The sequence below is a fragment of the Canis aureus genome, chromosome 24 (assembly GCF_053574225.1).
Source record: "Canis aureus isolate CA01 chromosome 24, VMU_Caureus_v.1.0, whole genome shotgun sequence".
NCBI lineage: Eukaryota > Metazoa > Chordata > Mammalia > Carnivora > Canidae > Canis > Canis aureus.
This window is the reverse complement of record NC_135634.1, coordinates 35804943-35824384: the sequence shown is the minus strand read 5'-3', so window position 1 is coordinate 35824384 and position 19442 is coordinate 35804943. Positions and strand designations below refer to the sequence as shown.

General features: G+C 36.1%; 1 protein-coding gene across 5 annotated transcripts in view; it reads left to right on the top strand.

The window, feature by feature from the left end:
* Positions 1–19442, top strand: part of PPP3CC (protein phosphatase 3 catalytic subunit gamma) — a 110496-nt gene that overhangs the window by 71560 nt on the left and 19494 nt on the right. For all 5 annotated transcript variants that reach the window (XM_077868878.1, XM_077868880.1, XM_077868881.1 and 2 more), the window contains 4 exons: positions 4631–4708; positions 4826–4920; positions 9311–9436; positions 10161–10232. In XM_077868878.1, the coding sequence (XP_077725004.1) occupies positions 4631–4708; positions 4826–4920; positions 9311–9436; positions 10161–10232 (371 nt within the window). The remainder of the gene's footprint in view (positions 1–4630; positions 4709–4825; positions 4921–9310; positions 9437–10160; positions 10233–19442) is intronic.

Here is a 19442-nt window from a genome sequence, read left to right as displayed (position 1 = left end):
TAATATGTATCATCAAATTATTTTTAAGTACTTTATATCTCTGTGTAGTATAGAGACTTGTTTAATTTTTTGATTAATAGAAGGTAGAAAACGTGTTTATTTTGTTTTTCATGTTTTAATAGGTATTATGTGCTCCCATAATATATAGGAGTACCTTCATTAATACCTAAGTGTGATGTACTGAACATAATTGAACAGAACATCTTGCAGTGCTTAAGTGTTTTCTGATTCTAAACGATCTCGATTATTATCTATGAGTTTTTTAAAAATAAAGATTTGTTGGCTCTTCCCCCAGAGATTCTGATTAGGTAGATCTGAGACAGGAAAATCCGGTTATTTTTTTTTTTTTAAAGAGTTCTCCGGTGTTTGGAACCACTGCTATAGGCAAAGATATAAAAAGAATAGGACATTGTGAACTAAGTGCAGGACATTTCCTGGAAGTTGGCTGTTGTCTTAAATCTCCTATGTGAGCTTTTATTGTGTTCTGCCATTCAAAAATAGGGAGATAGAGGTTTGAAGTCTAAAGTTTTTTAATCCCAATATTTTACTGTGACAAGTAATGCATATATTTAGTTCCCTAAAAATCTCTGTTAATTGCATGAGATAACATATCCATTAAGTGAAATCCACATACAAAAAGTAAAAAGCTTTACTACTGCCATAGTTTTAACATTCTTCTAAGCAACCTTGTTTTAGTTCTTTCTAAATAATTTAGATTTTACTTCTCTTTTAAAAAAATTTAAGATTTTATTTATTTATTTTGAGAGAGAAAGAGAGCACATTGGGTGGGGGGAGGGGCAGAGTTTGAGGGAGAATCTCAAGCCGACTCTCCACAGAACATGGAACCCACACAGAGTATGGCTCAGTCCCATGACCCTGAGATCATGACTTGAGCCAAAACCAGGAGAAGGACAGTCAGCCAACTGACTACCTAAATTTTACTAATCTTTACACTGGTTAAAATAAAGAGCATAATGTCTTTTTATTGTTTGCTCAATATAAACTGGTATGATTTCTTTGGAGATGAACCTGACAGCATCTCTCTATTATAAAGGCCTTTAATCCAGAAGTTCTACTTCTAACGTGTGGTCCTGTGGCTATACAATTGATTCTTGGTATTTATGAATTCCGATATGCAAACTTGTCTACTTGCTAAGAATTACTTATAAGTGTAAAGTCCCCACTCATAGCACTTTCACTGTCATTCAGACATGTACACATGCAGAATGATGAAAAATATGTTACTTTATGTTACTTAATGTGTGTTCCTGAGGTCTCAAGGAGCTGCTCTGCCTTCTTGTTTCTGCTTTCATGCTTAAGACCATTCTTTTTCTGATCCATTTAGTGCAATATTTTTCGCATTTTTTTGTTGGTAAAATGGCCCCTAAGCATAGTGCTTAAATGCTATTGAGTATTTATTCATGTAAGAAGGCTGTGATGTGTCTTACAGACAAAATACGTGTATGTTGGGATGCCTGAGTGTCTCAGCAGTTGACCATCTGCCCTTGGCTCAGGGCGTGATCCTGGGTCTGGGGATTAAGTCCCCCATCAGGCTCTCTGCAGGGTGCCTCCTTCTCTCTCTATGTCTCTCTCTCTCTCTCTCTCTCTCTCTCTCTGTGTCTCTCATGAATAAATACATTTTAAAAAATACATTTATGTTATATAAGCTTTATTTGGGAATGACTTACAGCATTGTTGTCCATGAGTTCCATGTTAATTAACCAACAGTATATATTATTAAGTAAGGTATCCTTACACAGAGACACACATAAAACAAGGTTATATATTGATTGCTTAATGAAAATGTGACCAGAGGATCAGAGGACCCTAACTATGTATTTTCTCTAGGAGTGGTGGTTCAGTTTTAACTAACTCAGTATTTACAAGTTAGCTTTATAGAACATAGCTAATGCAAATAATAATAATCAACTATGTGGAAGTGTGTAAAATATATGTACAGTTGACCTTTGAACAATATGTGTTTGAACTGAACAGGTCTACTTACACATGGATTTTTAAATACAAATACAATACAGTACTATAAATTTATTTTTTCTTATGATTTTCTTTTTTAAGATTTCATTTATTTATTCATGAGAGACACACAGAGAGGCAGAGACATAGGCAGAGGGAAAAACAGGCTCCATGCAGGGAGCCCGATGTGGGACTCGATCCCAGGACCCCAGAATCACATCCTGGGCCAAAGGCAGCCACTCAATGGCTGAGCCACCCAGGTGTCCCCCTTATGATTTTCTTAATAACGTTTTTCTTTTTTCTAGCTTGCTTTAGTGTAAGAATACAGCATATAATAGATAGAACATAGAATGTTGATACAAAATATGTATCAATTGACTGTTAAGGGTAAGGCTTCTAGTCAATAGGCCAGTAAAGTTTTGGGGGAGTCAAAAGTTACATACGTGAGGAGTGCCTGGCTGGCCCAGTTAGTAGAGCATGTGACTTTTGATCTCAGGGCCATGAATTTAGGCCCCATGTTGGGCATGGAGCCTACTTAAAAAAAGTTTAACAGAAGAAAAATTTTAAACACAGCTTTTTGACTACATGGAGAATCAGCATCCCCACATTGTTTAAGAGTCAATGGTACGAGGTTATTCACTGCTGTATTATTTATGATAAAAACTCAATTTTTTTTTAAGTAGGCTCCATGCCCAGCAAGGAGCCCAACGTGGGGCTTGAATTCATGACCCTGAGACCCTAAAATCAAGATTGTGATGTTTAACCAATAGAGCCACACAGGACAGGGTACCCCTATGATAAAAGATTTAAAACAACCTAATTGTTAATAGAAGAGTAGTTAAATACCTTGTGGTACATTCAGACAATGGAATGTGCCAGATTATGCAATGAGGCTATTTTTTTAAAAGATTTTATTTATTTATTCATGAGAGACACACAGAGAGAGAGAGAGAGAGAGAGAGGCAGAGGGAGAAGCAGGCTCCATGCAGGGAGCCCGATGTGGGACTCAATCCCAGGACTCCAGGATTACGCCCTGGGCTGAAGGCAGTGCTGAACCACTGAGCCACCCAGGGATTCCGAGGCTATTTTTTTTTTTTAATTAAAAAAAAAAAAAAAAGAAAAGAAACTCTTTATATATGTATACAAAATAAAAGCATACCTTATTTTATTGCAAGGTATGTACATTATTTTTTTAGACATAAATAATGGGAATAAATTTTGGGAAACCAAAAAATTAATTTGACCTGCTTTATTTCAATATTTGCTTTGTTATGGTGGTCTGAAACAGAACCCACAACATCTCCAAGGTATGCCTATAGAATATCTTTTAAAGGATAGTCAAAGAAGCCGAGAACATTGGTTGCTTCTAAGGTAGCTGGAAGATAGATGTAAGAAGAAGGAGGCATTTAGGGGCACCTGGCTAGATCAGAAGAGCATGCAGCTGCCTCTTGATCTTGGGGGTGTGAGTTTGAGCCTCATGTTGGGTATAGAGATTATTTTTAAAAAATAAACTTAAAAAAAAAGGAAGCATTTCACTATATAACCATTTGTATGTTTCCATTTTATACCATGTGAATGTAATTGATTTTTCTAATGAGCATAATAAGAAATAAAGATTTAAACATGAAGTAAATAATTAACACTAATTCTAGGATAATTTAGTATCCTTCAATTTTTCCTATCAGATTTTTCTTTTTTCTTTTTTTTTTTAATAGAGAGAAAGAATCTTAAGAAACCTAAACAAAAATCAAGAGTGCACCTGGGGCACCTGAGTTTGGCTAGGTCTTGATCTCAGGGTTATGAGTTCCAACCCACTGAGCTCCATGCTCAACACAGAATCTACTTGAGATTCTCTCTCACTCTCTCTCTTTCTCTCCCTCCCCCCCCCCCCATTTTCACACACACTACCCTGGTTTTTTTTTATTATTATTATTAAGACAAGAAAAGTTTTGGTGGTGTTATGTTATGGGTTAAGACAAAAAAAATTAAAAGGTAAGGAAGCTCTTTTTCTGTCCTAAGGTTGTTTGTTATCTGCATATTTGATCTGGAATGAGGTATATTAGTGAAGTGGGAAAACAGTGATGATTGCTAAGCCATTAATAAAAGTTTATTGATATATCAAACCTATAATTTTGAAACAAATTCAACTTATAGCATCTTGACTTTTCCCCTTCCTCCTGTTAGAAAACAATTGTTTTGGGCACTTAAATGACTTAGTTGGTTAAGCATCTACTTTCGGCTCAGGTCAGGATCTCAGGGTCCTGGGATTGAGCCCTGAGTCAGGTCCTGCTCAGCAGGGAGCCTGCTTCCATTCTCCCTCTGCCCCTCCTCCCTCTACCTCTGCCCCTCCCCTGCACCCTTGCTTGGGCTCTCTTGCTCTCTCAAAAATAAATAAATTCTTTAAAAAAATAATAAAAAATAAGGGGTACCTGGGTGGCTCAATCAGTTATGTCTACCTTCGGCTCAAGTTATGATCTCCGGGTCCTGGGATTGAGCCCCCCATCGGGCTCCATGCTCAGTGGAGAGTCTGCTTCTCTCTCTCCCTCTGTGCTCGCTCTTTCTCTCTCTCAAATAAATAAATAAAATCTTTAAAAATAATAAAATAAAAGACAATTGTTTTAGTTCTCGGTTTATGTTTTCTAATTTTCTTTTTCAGTTACCCTGCAGTTTGTGAATTTTTGCAGAACAATAATTTGTTATCAATAATCAGAGCCCATGAAGCCCAGGATGCTGGGTAAGTTATATTAAAACTGTACCAAAAAATAATAATAATAAAAAAATAAAACTATACCAATTATCATGGTCGAGTTTTTGCCTTTAATATCAAGACAGATTATTATCTCTCTTCCAGGTATCGAATGTACAGGAAGAGCCAAACGACAGGCTTTCCATCACTCATTACAATTTTCTCTGCCCCCAATTACCTAGATGTCTATAATAATAAAGGTAAAGGAGTCCAGTGATATTTGAATTTGAATTTGTGAGTAAATGTGAGCTCTAGTTTAATTATATGTATGTATATATATTTTATATATATATATAAATTTTAAATAAGAAAAGAGGTCTTAATTGAAACAAGGGCCAAGGAACTTAGAATTTAGGCTACTGCTTGGTTTTCATTTCCTAAGGATTATTGGGCTTTTTGTAAATATAAATAATGATCATAATAGGTCTGATGTATACTCCTGAATCAAAATATAAGAAGAATGGGGTGCCTGGTGGCTCAGTTGGTTGAGTTAGTCCATTGAGTCCGTGGCTCTTGGTTTCTGATCAGATCATGATCTCGTGGGTTGTGGGATTGAGCTCTGTGCTCAGCAGGGAGTCTATTTGAAGATTCTGTCTGTGTGCCTCCTCCCCACTCTTTCTCCCTCTCTCTGTAAAATAAATCTTTAAAAATACGTATATAAGAAGAAGTTATTTCAGGTTCATGTTAGAATAGTCATCATAAATTATTGCTTTTGGTGAATTTAATTTATTTGTAACAGTATCTCAATAAAATGTCACTGGTATTTTAATGTTTGTAAATTATTAAGCTGTTTTTGCTTTTTGTGAATGATAGAGGTAGAATGAATACTGTATAACAAGTCAGAAAAATCATTTTAGTCCAAGCCCCACCATAAACCAATAGTGTGACTTTAAATAAGTCACATAATTTTTCTAAGCCTCAGTTTCCCATATAAACAAAGAGGGAAAAAATAAAAAATAAACAAAGAGGATTAAATATAAACATGCTTGCAATCCAGAAATTCTCATTCTTATACTTTATCCTATTGAAATTTTTTACTTTTACATATGCCCAATGTAGGGCTTGAACTCATGACCCTGAGATCAAGAGTTGCATACTCTACTGATGGAGCCAGCGAAGTACCCTGAAATTTTTTTTAAAAAATTTTTTATGATTCATAATTTGTAAGTATCAGGGCAAAATTCCTCTGTAATATCCTCTGTAACATGCCTCTGTGTAACTATTTTGTCGTTTACAAAGTATGACTATAAAATAATAGAACTTCCTTACAAACATGCTGGAACATATATATCCAAGTGAGTATTGTCCCTTCACAGTAGTTACCTTGGAAAGGTATATGCTTATTCCAACAATGCTGCCATTGTTCAAAACGTTTTTGGAACTCCTCTTTTGGCATTGCCTTCAGAGTCTGCGACACATTCTTTTGATTATCCTCAGTGATGGGAAATCTTCGTCCTTTGAGGGTGGATTTGATTTTTGGAACAGCCAAAAGTCATTCGGAGTCAAGACTGGTGAATAAGGTGAGTGATCAAGCTAGATGCTACCATTTGGGGTCAGAAACAAGGTATGATTATAGGGTAATGAGACTGGTTTTTCTTGTGTTGCTTATAAAATAGGTTTGGAGGCGATTCCAAAAGAGGAGTTCCAAAAATGTTTTGAGTAATGGCAGCATCTTTGGATTAAATATACAGTAAGGGAGCAAGGTATATTGAAAAGAGTACTAAGCTAGGAATCAGAAATTCTAGTCTAGTCCTGCTTCACTTTTAAATTCACAGTTAACATGACAATTTCACATTTAAGAAGACATTTAACTTCTCTGAGCCTCAGTGTATCTTTAAAATAGGGTTATTGAAGATAAGTTGGAACAATAAAAATAAACATTAAAAGCATCTGTCAAACTCTGAAATTGCTATGATACTATAACATTTTACTGTTATTGTACCTAGTGTGATTACATTGGAGGACCATACTCATCTCATATATAAGGTCTGGTGTGTTTGTAGTTGGTGGTTTTTAAGTCTCATTACTTTATAGTCATACCTTGTATATGCAGCTGGGGAGTCAAGTTTAAAAGAAATCCACAGTATACTAACTATGTAGCCTTTTTAAAGGGAAACTGAGGAATGACACATCTCACTTCAGTCTGATTTGAATCAGTCATCTCAGGGTCCTTCAGTGGCTTACTATCCATTTAAAAAAAAAAAAAACTTCTTTAAGTTCTCTCTTAGCGGGGATCCCTGGGTGGCGCAGTGGTTTGGCGCCTGCCTTTGGCCCAGGGTGCGATCCTGGAGACCCGGGATCAAATCCCACGTCGGGCTCCCTGTGCATGGAGCCTGCTTCTCCCTCTGCCTCTGCCTCTGTCTCTGCCTCTCTCTCTCTCTCTCTCTGTATGACTATCATAAATAAATAAAAAAATTAAAAAAAAAGTTCTCTCTTAGCTGTATAATTTTTTACATCTCGTCATTCTTTTCTGAGTCTTACCTATCCTGCAACACTCTGCTTCTCCCTAACTCCATTCTTTCTTATTTCCTCTTCCTACTATTCCCAATATGTTAGACTTAGTTTTGTTCTTATTTCTTCCATTATGAATGGTATGTACTGCTTGTATTGGTCACTTCTTCAAGGACACTTCCTGGCCCTAGCTCTTATATTTGTGAGAAGACGTTCCCTTGTCCCTTGTTAAACCTCTCTAGGAAGAGTGTCTGTTGACTGCACAGTGGATTTATCAGTGTGCTCACCTGAAGCATGGCACCCAACATAGCAGTCACTTCACTTACTCACTAAATACCCTAGCTCATTTTCTGCCCCCTTCTAACCTGGTTTTGATCTTGATTATTCCTTTAGTGAACTTTTAAATTCATAGTCATTCTACCAGAGTTTTCTGTTGACTGATACAATTGGTAACTTTATTTTAAACATTCTTATTTTCCTTGGTTGTTTCTCAAACTTTTTTTTTCTTTTTTTAAGAAAAACACAGTGGCATCTGAAACAATATCTGCTGGTACTCATTTACTCCCCATCCAAGTACCTCTTTCTTGAAAATGACAGCCCTCTCCCCCTTTCCTTTCTCTCTTTCTTCTCCTGTTGCTCTTCTTTCTTGCATATTGGTACCAACAAGTATTCCTTAGTTCCAATGATTATGTGAAAGATCCTTAAGTCATGATTTTTAAAGATTTCTATTTTCATTTTTTTGTGTCTACTGGGAACATACCCAAAAGCAATTTTTTATACTCTCATTTCTAATCACCCACTAGAAAGACCCACTTCTCACTTCTTTTTCCTGTATAGATTGAGAGAAATGCTGAATAATTATAAATTCATCTAACCTAAATAAAATACATGTATATGAAAATAATGGGACATGTATATCATATCCAGTGTTAGGTTTTTAAGAGCAGGAGATCCAGGGGATCCCTGGGTGGCGCAGCGGTTTGGCGCCTGCCTTTGGCCCAGGGCGCGATCCTGGAGACCCGGGATCAAATCCCACATCAGGCTCCCGGTGCATGGAGCCTGCTTCTCCCTCTGCCTATGTCTCTGCCTCTCTCTCTGTCTCTCTGTGACTATCATAAATAAATAAAAATTAAAAAAAAAATTAAAAAAAAAAAAAGCAGGAGATCCTACTTTAATGTGTTTTCTTTATAATCCATGGTGTACATTTTAGACACTCAGCAACTTAAATTTTGAGCATACGAGGCTATCCTTTAATAAGCAAAGAAACAGAAACTAGGAAATGACCTATACCTGTCATTTCTGGAGTACTTCATAATACCTGATTCTATTTATGATCACATAAATACTACTTCAAATAGACTCCCTGCTGAGCACAGTAAGAGTAAAGAGAATAATGCCAACAACATTGCAGTGCTTGTGCTCATGGTAAAGTCTAAGAAATTGGATTTTAAAACTTAAAATATAAAGAAAATTGGTACCAAAGTATGTATACAAATACATGAACTGGTTAATTTAAACATTTATACAGTGCTAGCAATATAGTGATTCTGTATAGGAGAGGTGGATATTTCTTAGTCCTTTATATAATATGCAGAGATGATTTAATCTACTTTTGAGCCTTGTAAATTGGTTCAGGTTTACCATCTGCATTCCCCTCTATGAATTGATAATTGCTATGTTATAAGCTCCCAGACAGTTTATAAAGTCTTTGGCTCTGGGTAATGACTAGCAAAACGAGCTGTGTTCACTTAATGAAAAATGTTTGTCTTCAAAAGAAAGCTGTGATTGTAACCATTTGTCCTATAAAGGGAAATTATGACAACATTTTTCTAATGTGGAACCTGAGATTTCTATAGACAGTTACTGTGCAGTGACCCTTTGAAGTTTCAAAATTCAGTTTCTTTTGTACTTTTATTATATGAGATCTTCAGGTAACTTTGTTCATTGGGATAATTCTCAAAAGAATGAACTGTGTAAAATGCTTTAAGATTTTCCATCTGTTCTTAAATACTGAGTTCTGAATTTACAAATGGAAAGTAAGCTCATGAATTCTGTTTAGTAGGTACACAGCTATACAAAGCATACCAGTTGCCATGTCGTGTTCTTCTGTACCAGACTTTCCTGCCTTTTCCTTTTTAGCTGCTGTGTTAAAATATGAAAACAATGTCATGAATATCAGGCAGTTTAACTGTTCTCCACACCCCTACTGGCTTCCAAACTTTATGGATGTTTTCACTTGGTCTTTGCCTTTTGTTGGGGAAAAAGGTAAGAGAACCGGATTATCGTCTTAATTAGTAATGGAACACACTTTTATATTTGCCTGAGCCCCCTGATTCAGAAATGTTTTTCTTAAACTTATAGAAGTAAAAAAATAATAAAAATAAGAATAATAAAGTTATCAGAAATATTTTCTAATTTTCTTCTTGACAAAGATTTTTGAGTGGCACTTAATTGGTTTTTAAATTATAGTTCTAGTCAATTATGCTCATCTTATTATAAATATCAATTTAAAGTAGCTATCCAGCTATGACCAGGATGTTAAAATAGCATAAATCACCGCACCTTTCCTTCAGTATTTATTCAGTGATAAAGAAATATAAATAGGAAATATTGTCCTGTAAATTTTATTTGTGCACCTATACAAGTAAGCTATGCAAATATAAAATAAATCTGTCTTTGTAAAATGGGAGGAAATCTTTTTGTGTACACATCAGTGAGGAAAAGGTTCTGGACAGCAGTTCCATGGAACCAAGTAATTCTGCAATCAAATCTTCAAAGACCTGACCTTTACTGAAGCAAGTAATTTCCCCAAATTCTTTATAAATCTGAAAGTCTAGATTTAATGTGACTTTTTATAATTATTCTTAATAGCATTATGATAAATAATTTTTGTTTATTTAACATGTATTTTACTTAGACATCCACATCATTGTAGAAAGACTATCTTACTAATTGTACAAATTCTGGGTTATTTTGTCTTCTCATACAGTCACAGAGATGCTGGTCAACATTCTCAACATCTGTTCTGACGATGAATTGATCTCTGATGATGAAATTGAAGGTAAACTTGCCTTTTTCTCATTTGAACTAGAAACAGAAATTTTAGCTTTGGTTTTAGTTTGTTTTGAGTAATTTTCTGTGTCTTGTTAAAAACAGAATTGTGTGTATTACAGAAAAATAAAATTTGAAAAATGCAGGAAACCATAAATAACAAAAAAGTTACCTATAATTCTACCATCTTATAGATAGCGACTGTTCATATCCTAATGTAATATTGGGTGACCTTTTTATCTTTGCATATATTTTCCCCCTCTTTTTCCTTTTTAACAAAAAGGTCATATATTAGTATCACAAACATTTATAGTTTTTTTATAGACTAATTTTTAATAGTTACTTAGTTGTCTTTATTGATGATTTGTTTTAATCAATCTCCTGCTGTTGGATATTGGATTTTTTCTAACTTTTTAAAAACCGTACAGTTTTGAAAATTCTTACAGATAAATCTTTACACATTCTGTCAATAACCAATATTTATTACATGCCTACTATTAGTACTATTTAGGTCCTTGCATGCAATAAGTTTATATTCTAGTGGTGGGAAGACAAACAATAAATAAGTGCAAGTCAGATGTTGATACATGATACGAAAGAAAGGGGGAAACATTAAGAAATTGAGAATAACATTTTCTTGTTTTCACAGGATAAACTTCTAGAAATTGAATATCTGTGTTAATTAGTATTTACAATTTTAAATCAGATACAGATAACTTCTTGGAAGGCTATACCAGATTACATTTTTTTGTGTATGATGCATAGTTCATGTGTACTCTCCAATACTGTTTATTACCATTTTTATGTCTGGTGTTTTTAAAATTTTAATTTGTATATTTATGATGACTGATGAACAGTTTTTTTAATTGACCACATGTATTTTTCTTTTGTGAATCGTCAATTCATTCCTTTTGCCCATTTTCTTACTGGGTTATGTGCATGTTTGTTTTTTGCTTTCTTCTTCTTAGCTGTGTGAGGGATCTTTATATAGTAACATTTTGTTAGATATGTAGCCATGTATTTTTTTGTCTAGTATGTTGTGGGAGGTTTGATTTTAAAGATAGGTCCTAATTTATCTGAGAATGTAGAAGATTCTGGAAAGGTGGTGGCTCCTAAGTTCAAACCTCTGGCTGTCTCATTTTCCAAGCTCTGTGCTGAAGTGACTTACTCACCTGTTAGGATAAACCATCTATGTAGTGGAAAAAGCCTAGCTTACTTTGGGCAGATAGAGAGGAGTTCTAAACATCCTTATGTTTTAGATTCCACATGAGGGTGAAGAGCAGATGGAGCATAGCTTGTGAGTATCTTTATATATGAGATAGGAGATCACTATAAGGAACCAGTTCTTGAGGAAATAGTATAGACAAGAGGAGATTAAAACAAAAAAAGCATTTAAGTTAGGGATAGATAAAATATGTAAGAAATAGATGTAATAGAATTTGTATTAAAATCTTTGTGCAGGGATCCCTGGGTGGCGCAGCAGTTTGGCGCCTGCCTTTGGCCCAGGGCGCGATCCTGGAGACCCGGGATCGAATCCCACATCGGGCTCCCGGTGCATGGAGCCTGCTTCTCCCTCTGCCTGTGTCTCTGCCTCTCTCTCTCTCTCTCTCTGTGACTATCATAAATAAATAAAAATTAAAAAAAAAATCTTTGTGCATATAGAAATTATTGTGAATGCTAATTGTATGCACTAAGAAAGGATTCTTAATTACCATAAAGATATGCTTACAAAATTATGCCAAAAATTGTATATGGAATATATATATTAAAATATTGTCATAATAGCAACAGATTCAAAATAATCTAAATGTCCCTCAGTGGAGAAGTGGGTAATTCAAGTATGACATACCCATATGATAGATTCAATACATAACATTATTTTCCTTATGCAAGACTCCTTTTCCTCCTTCTTTTCTAGTTAGCTCTTGTTCAGCTTATTATAACATTCTCATGGAAGACCTTTCTGACCTCCCTGACTAGATCTAATACCCCTGTCATGCTGTGTCATATCACCATGTCCCTCTCCTTACCATTTACTAGAATGGTAATTTTGCATTTATTTATATTAATATAAGATTAATATATTTTACTCCCACTCAACTATAAACCCCCTAAGGGCTAGGACACAGTTGGTTTTTGCTCACCAAGAGAGCCCTAAAGCCTAGTGTAGTGTAATGAGCATGGTAAGTAAACATTTCTTGAGTTAGATTGAGTGATATGAAGGGCAACTATTAAAAAGAGAATGGAGTAGAGCTTTTGGTGCTAATATGGAAAATTTATTAGATATTCTGTTAAGTGCAAAAGTAAATGAATAGAATCCTCTCCCATTTTTTACAGGGTGTGTAGCCATAAGCTGATATGTGCTTTTTAATTTTTTATGAAAGGAAATGAAGAATAACCTTTTAGGTTATGATGGTGAATTGAACATACTTCTAATTCCATTCCTTTCTGAAGCTACACTAAAACCACATACAATTTTAGTGATATAAACTAAAGATTTCTACTTTAATAATGCTATAATAGATCGTTTAAATCAATCCTGACTTAAGATAACTGTAAAAGCTAGACACAGTATTTTAAAATTTGCTTTAAAGGCATTCAGAAAGCTAATGAAGTAAAATAATTACCAAGAGACTTGAAAGAAGGCATAAATCAGAGAGGTAAAACCAAAATTTGGAACTATTTCTCTCCTGGAGATATTCATGAATTTCAAAAGAAGGGGCTAAGAGGTTAAGCAGCCCTCTTGATAGAAGCTAAGAAATTAGGGCTTGTATTATCTGGGTGTCTTAGTTGGTTGGGCATCCAACTCTTTTTTTTTTTTTTTTTTTTTTTTTAATTTTTATTTATGATAGGCACACAGTGAGAGAGAGAGAGGCAGAGACACAGGCAGAGGGAGAAGCAGGCTCCATGCACCGGGAGCCCGATGTGGGATTCGATCCCGGGTCTCCAGGATCGCGCCGTGGGCCAAAGGCAGGCGCCAAACCGCTGCGCCACCCAGGGATCCCCGGCATCCAACTCTTGATCTCAGATCAGCTCTTGGTCTTGGGGTTGTGAGTTCAAGCCCAGTGTTAGGCTAGGTATGGAGTCTAGGTTAAAAAAAAGTTAGGGCTTCATGGCTCGCTAAGGATGATGTGAATGCTGATAAGTTTCTGCTCTTTGGCTTGGGACTCCAGAACGTTGCATCTATTTAAGAGTCAAGGTGAACTGGAAGCAGAACAGCCCTGAAAGGGACTACAGTTTACCCTCAAATCATTTTAATCCATGAAATTTATTCATTCATTCATTCATTCACTCACTCATTCATTCGTTCATTCGAGACAGAGAGAGAGAGGCAGAGACACAAGCAGAGGGAGAAGCAGGCTCCACTCAGGAAGCCTGATGTGGGACTCAATCCCTGGTCTCCAGGATCACGCCCTGGGCTGAAGGCACTGCTAAACCGCTGAGCCACCCAGGCTGCCCTAATCCATGAAATTTAAATAAAGTAGCCCAGATGCCTGGCAAAAGTAAACCTCTCTATACTAAGATAACATCATGTAGAACTTTAAATTACTACAAATAGTCTTTCAAATATAATATGTGACTCACAACCAAAAATAACAAGGCTTATGAGGAAATATAACATAAATGAGAACCAACAGAAACAGAAAAAAAAAAACAACAAAAAAAAAACAGATGCTAGGTTCTCCAGACATTGGCTTTATCAGACTGAACTTTAAAATAACTATGCTGAGGCACCTGGGTGGCTCAGTGGGTTAAGCATCTGCTTTTGGGTCAGGTCATGATCCCAGCCAGGGTTCTGACATCGAGCCCCATGTCAGGCTCCCAGCTCAGCGGGGAATCTGCTTCTCCCTCTCCCTCTGCCTGCTGCTCCCTCTGCCTGTGCATTCTCTGTCAAATAAATAAATAAGCTCTTTCATCATAAAATAAAATAACTATGCTGAAAACCAAACCTAAACAATGTATACTATGTTCAAGAACGTAAAAAACTGGGATCCCTGGGTGGCGCAGCGGTTTGGCGCCTGCCTTTGGCCCAGGGCGCGATCCTGGAGACCCGGGATCAGATCCCACATCGGGCTCCCAGTGCATGGAGCCTGCTTCTCCCTCTGCCTGTGTCTCTGCCTCTCTCTCTCTGTGTGACTATCATAAATAAATAAAAATTAAAAAAAAAAGAACATAAAAAACTAGGTTTAAAATTTTGGCAGGAAATTGTGAATTATAAAAGCAGAGCTGATAAGCACTGAAAGAAAATGCTAGGAATGAAAAGTAAAATAAATTTTAAAATTGTGAAAGATGAATTAACAGATTCAGTAAAGCTAAATAAAGAATAAATGAACTAGACATTAGTTTGGAAAAGAAATTCAGAATGAAATCAATAGAAAAAATAAAATATGAAAAAAAGCCCAAGAAGCAGAAGATACAGTAATAGGCTTATCATCTTTGTGTTTGGAGTCCCAGAAGAGACAGAATGGGATAGAATCACTATTTGAAGAGATAATGGTTAATAATTTTCTAAAATTGACAAGACATTAAGCCACAGATTGAAGAAGCTCTGTAAACCAAAGTAGAATAAATACGAAAAAGAAGTAACACCTAAGCACAACATAGTAAAAATGCTTCGGATGACAAAGAAAAAAACCTTTTTTTTTTTTTTTTTAAGATTTTATTTATTTATTCTTGAGAGACACCAAGAGAGGCAGAAACATAGATAGGGGGAGAAGCAGGCTCTTTGCAGGGAGCCCGATGTAGGACTCGATCCCCAGACCCAGATTCACACCCTGAGCCAAAGGCAACTCAACTGTGAGCCACCCAGGCATCCCACAAAGAAAAAAATCTTAAAGCAGCCAGGGAAAAAAAGAGATTACTTTCAAAAGAGATCAATTTAACTGACAGTAGGAGCAAGAAAAATGGAATAACATATTCAAAGCACTGAAAGATGATAATTGGTAACCTGGAGACCTAGCAGAAATACCTTTAAGAGTGAAGAGAAAATAAGCATTTTTCAGATATCCCTTCCTTAAAATATTTACTTAGAGAATTACCAAGAGACCCACACTAAAATCTTTTAAAAATTAAATTAAATTAAAAAAAAAAAAAGATGTTACGGCAGCCCCGGTGGCGCAGCGGTTTAGCGCTGCCTGCAGCCCGGGGCGTGATCCTGGAGGACCAGGATCGAGTCCCATGTCGGGCTCCCTGCATGGAGCCTGCTTCTCCCTCTGCCTGTCTCTGCCTCTCTTTCTCTCTCTCTCTCAATAAATAAATTAGTTAATAATAAAAATAAAAAATTTAAAAAATTTAAAAAAGATGTAATAATTTTAAGTGTGTATGCAATGACTTAATAATATGGCTTCATAATATATAAAACAAAAAATAGCAGTATAATAAAAATATTCACAGCAATGGTGGAAGAAATGAACAAATATCTCTCAGTAATTGATGGAACAAGCAGACAAAATTAGAAACATTGTAGAAGATTACAATGTAATTAATGAACTTGACCTAATGGACATATAAAGAACACTGCATCCAAGAGGTGCTGAAATACACCTTTTTATTATTTTATTTTATTTTATTTTATTTTATTTTATTTTATATTTTATTTTATTTTATTTTTTAAAGACTTTTTATTTATTTATTCATGAGAGACACACAGAGAGAGGGGCAGACACACAGGCAGAGAGAGAAGCAGGCTCCACGCAGGGAGCCCAACGTGTGACTCGATCCTGGGCCACCGGGGCTGCCCAGAATACACCTTTTTAAACACACATAACATTTACAAAAATTGACCATGTACTGAGCTAAAAGCAAGTTTCAGATGTCAAAATATTTAATATTTAAAATCATAATTACTATATGTTCTTTGACCATATATAGTTAATATACAAATCAATAATAAAAAGGTAATCTAGAACACTCCTATATTTTAGGAGATTTAAAAATATATGTGGGGTGCCTGGGTGGCTAAGTTGGTTAAGCGTCCCATTTGTGATTTTGGCTCAAGTCATAATTTCATGGGTCATGAGATCGAGCTCCAGTTGAGCTTTAGTCGGGGAGTCTGCTTGAGATTCTCTTCCCTCTGCCCCTCCCCCCACTCACACACTCTCCTTCCCTCTCTCTAAAATAAGTGAATCTGGGATCCCTGGGTGGCGCAGCGGTTTGGCGCCTGCCTTTGGCCCAGGGCGTGATCCTGGAGACCCGGGATCGAATCCCACGTCGGGCTCCTGGTGCATGGAGCCTGCTTCTCTCTCTGCCTGTGTCTCTGCCTCTCTCTCTCTCTCTCTCTCTCTCTCTCTGTATGACTATCATAAATAAATAAAAAATAAAATAAAATATTTAAAAAAATAAAATAAAATAAGTGAATCTTTAAAGTATATATATTATATACACATATATACATACATACAAACAAACACTTGATACCTGCTCTGCTGGCTGGCTGGCTCAGTTGGTGGAACAGTTGGTGATTCTTAATCTCAGGGTCATGAGTTCAAACCCTACATTGGGGCTGGAGCTTACTTACCTACTTATGTACTTACTTACTTACTTTATTTATTTATAGATTTTATTTTATTTATTCATGAGAGACAGAGAGAGAGGCAGAGACACAGGCAGAAGGAGAAGCAGGCTCCCTCCAAGGAGGCTGATGTGGGACTCAATCCCAGATCCCGGGATCACACCTGAGCTGAAGGCAAATGCTCAACAGCTGAGCCACCCAGGCGTCCCTGGAGGTTACTTTAAAAAAAAAAAAAAGTATGTATACACACACACACACACACACACACATGTGCATATACATACTTGATAACCAATGAGTCAAATAAGAAATCACATTGAAAATTTGAAAATATTTTGAGCTGAATGAAAATGAAAAGTAGTGCATATTAAAGTTTAAGGACAGGCAGCACACCAGGCAGGACTGGGCTTGGGGCTAGAGCCTGAACCTTGTGGCCATGTCAGCAGATACTCACTGGTTGACAGCTTCTGCTGTCTTCTGAGAGGAATTTAGTTATACTTGACTTTAAAGTAACAGGATGGTCCGAATTAAGTAAAAGAGATGCCATCCACAAAGAGTTCTTCAAAAATTTTAATCAAGTATTTGGCTTTATGTCCTGAGTCTGCCTCTCTCTGCCTCTCTCTGTGTCTCTCATGAATAAATAAATAAAATCTAGAGTGCCAGAGACACAGGCAGAGGGAGAAGCAGGCTCCATGCAGGGAGCCCAACGTCGGACTCAATCCCGGGTCTCCAGGATCAGGCCCTGGACTGAAGGCGGCGCTAAACCGCTGAGCCACCCAGGCTGCCCTAAATAAAAGCTTTAAAAATAAAATAAAAATAAAATCAGTGCTTAAATACAAATTGATTTAAACTTGGGGGAAAAAAACAACAACATTTGGGGGATGTATCTAAAGCTGTGTTTAAATTTATAGTTTTAAATACATATACTGGAAAAGAAGAGAGGCAGAAAATCAGCATCCATCTCAAAAGGTTGACAAAAGGATAGACAGTACTTTAAACCTAAAGAAAATAGATGGAATAAAATAAAAAGTTAAGAATATTAGTTACAAAATAGGAAAAAAATACAGAGGTAGTAATACCAAAATGTGCTCGTTTAAAAGGGTAATAAAATTGATGGATCCTAGGTAAGATTTACCAAATAAACAAGATAAGACAAAAATTACCAATGGTAGTATTAAAAAATGTAGACATCAGACCCTATAGACTTTAAGAAAATAAAGTAAATTTATACCAATGAATTTTAAAACTTAGGTAAAATGGACAGATTCCTGAAAAATGTAGCTTATTCAAATTGACACAATATAGAAAATCTTTTTTTTTTAAGATTTATTTATTCATTTATTCATGATAGACACAGAGAGAGAGAGGCAGAGACACAGGAGGAGGGAGAAGCAGGCTCCATGCCGGGAGCCCGACGTGGGACTCCATCCTGGGACTCCAGGATCGCGCCCTAGGCCAAAGGCAGGCGCTAAACTGCTGAGCCACCCAGGGATCCCCAGAAAATCTTAATAATTACATGCCTACTAAGAAATAGGATCTGTAACTTAAAATCTTTCTAGGAAGAAAATTCCAGGTGAAGATAACTTTACCAACAAATGTACCAAACATTTAAGAAAGAAACAACACCAACCTTATACAAATTCCTCCTGAGAACAAAAAAGAAATGCTCCCCAGCTCATTTAGTGAGGCTGTTGTATAACTATGATACTAAAATGTGAAAGGACATTATTATATCTATATAATAATCCTAAGTAAATAATCCTAAACAAAACATCAAGAGATTCAAACTAACAATATACATAAAAGAATTATGCCTCCCAACCAAGTTGATTTATTCCAGAAATGTTGGAAGATTTGACATTCAGAATTCAGTCAGTAGGGATCCCTGGGTGGCGCAGTGGTTTGGCACCTGCCTTTGGCCCAGGGCGCGATCCTGGAGACCCGGGATCGAATCCCACATCGGGCTCTCGGTGCATGGAGCCTGCTTCTCCCTCTGCCTGTGTCTGCCTCTCTCTCTCTGTGACTATCATAAATAAATTAAAAAAAAAAAATTCAGTCAGTATATAGTAATGTAAGATCTTTTTTTTTTTTTTTTTTTGTAAGATCTTAATAATAGCGGGAACTGGGTGGAGAGTGTATGGGAACTCTATAGTGTCTTCACAACTTTGCTTAACATCTAAAACTATTCTTAAGAATTTTTATTTAAAACTGTATAATTCACTGCATTATAAAGGAGAAAAGTCATATCTTAGTAGATGTAGAAACAGCATTAAGAGTCATCATTCTTTTGCAATAGATATGTTAAACTCAGCTTACAAAGGAATTCCTTAATTTAACAAACATATCTATAAAAGCCTGTTGCAAACATCATATGGCAAAATATTGAAAGCTCTCCTTAGTGACTGGGAACAGACAAGAATGCCAGTATCAATACTTCTATACAATATCGTATCAGAAGTTGCACCCAATACAATAAGGCAGTAAAAAAGCAACATAGGGCATAAAGATTGGAAAGAGAGAAACAAAATTGTCATTATTTATAAATGATGTGATTGTGTGCAGAGAACACTTAAAAGAATCTATAGATTGTTAAAATCAACAAATGCATACAGCAGAACTGCTGGATACAAAATCGATAAGCAAAAATTATTTATATTTCTATTACCAGCAACAAACAAAATGAAATCTTAAAAGCATGCCATTTAGGAT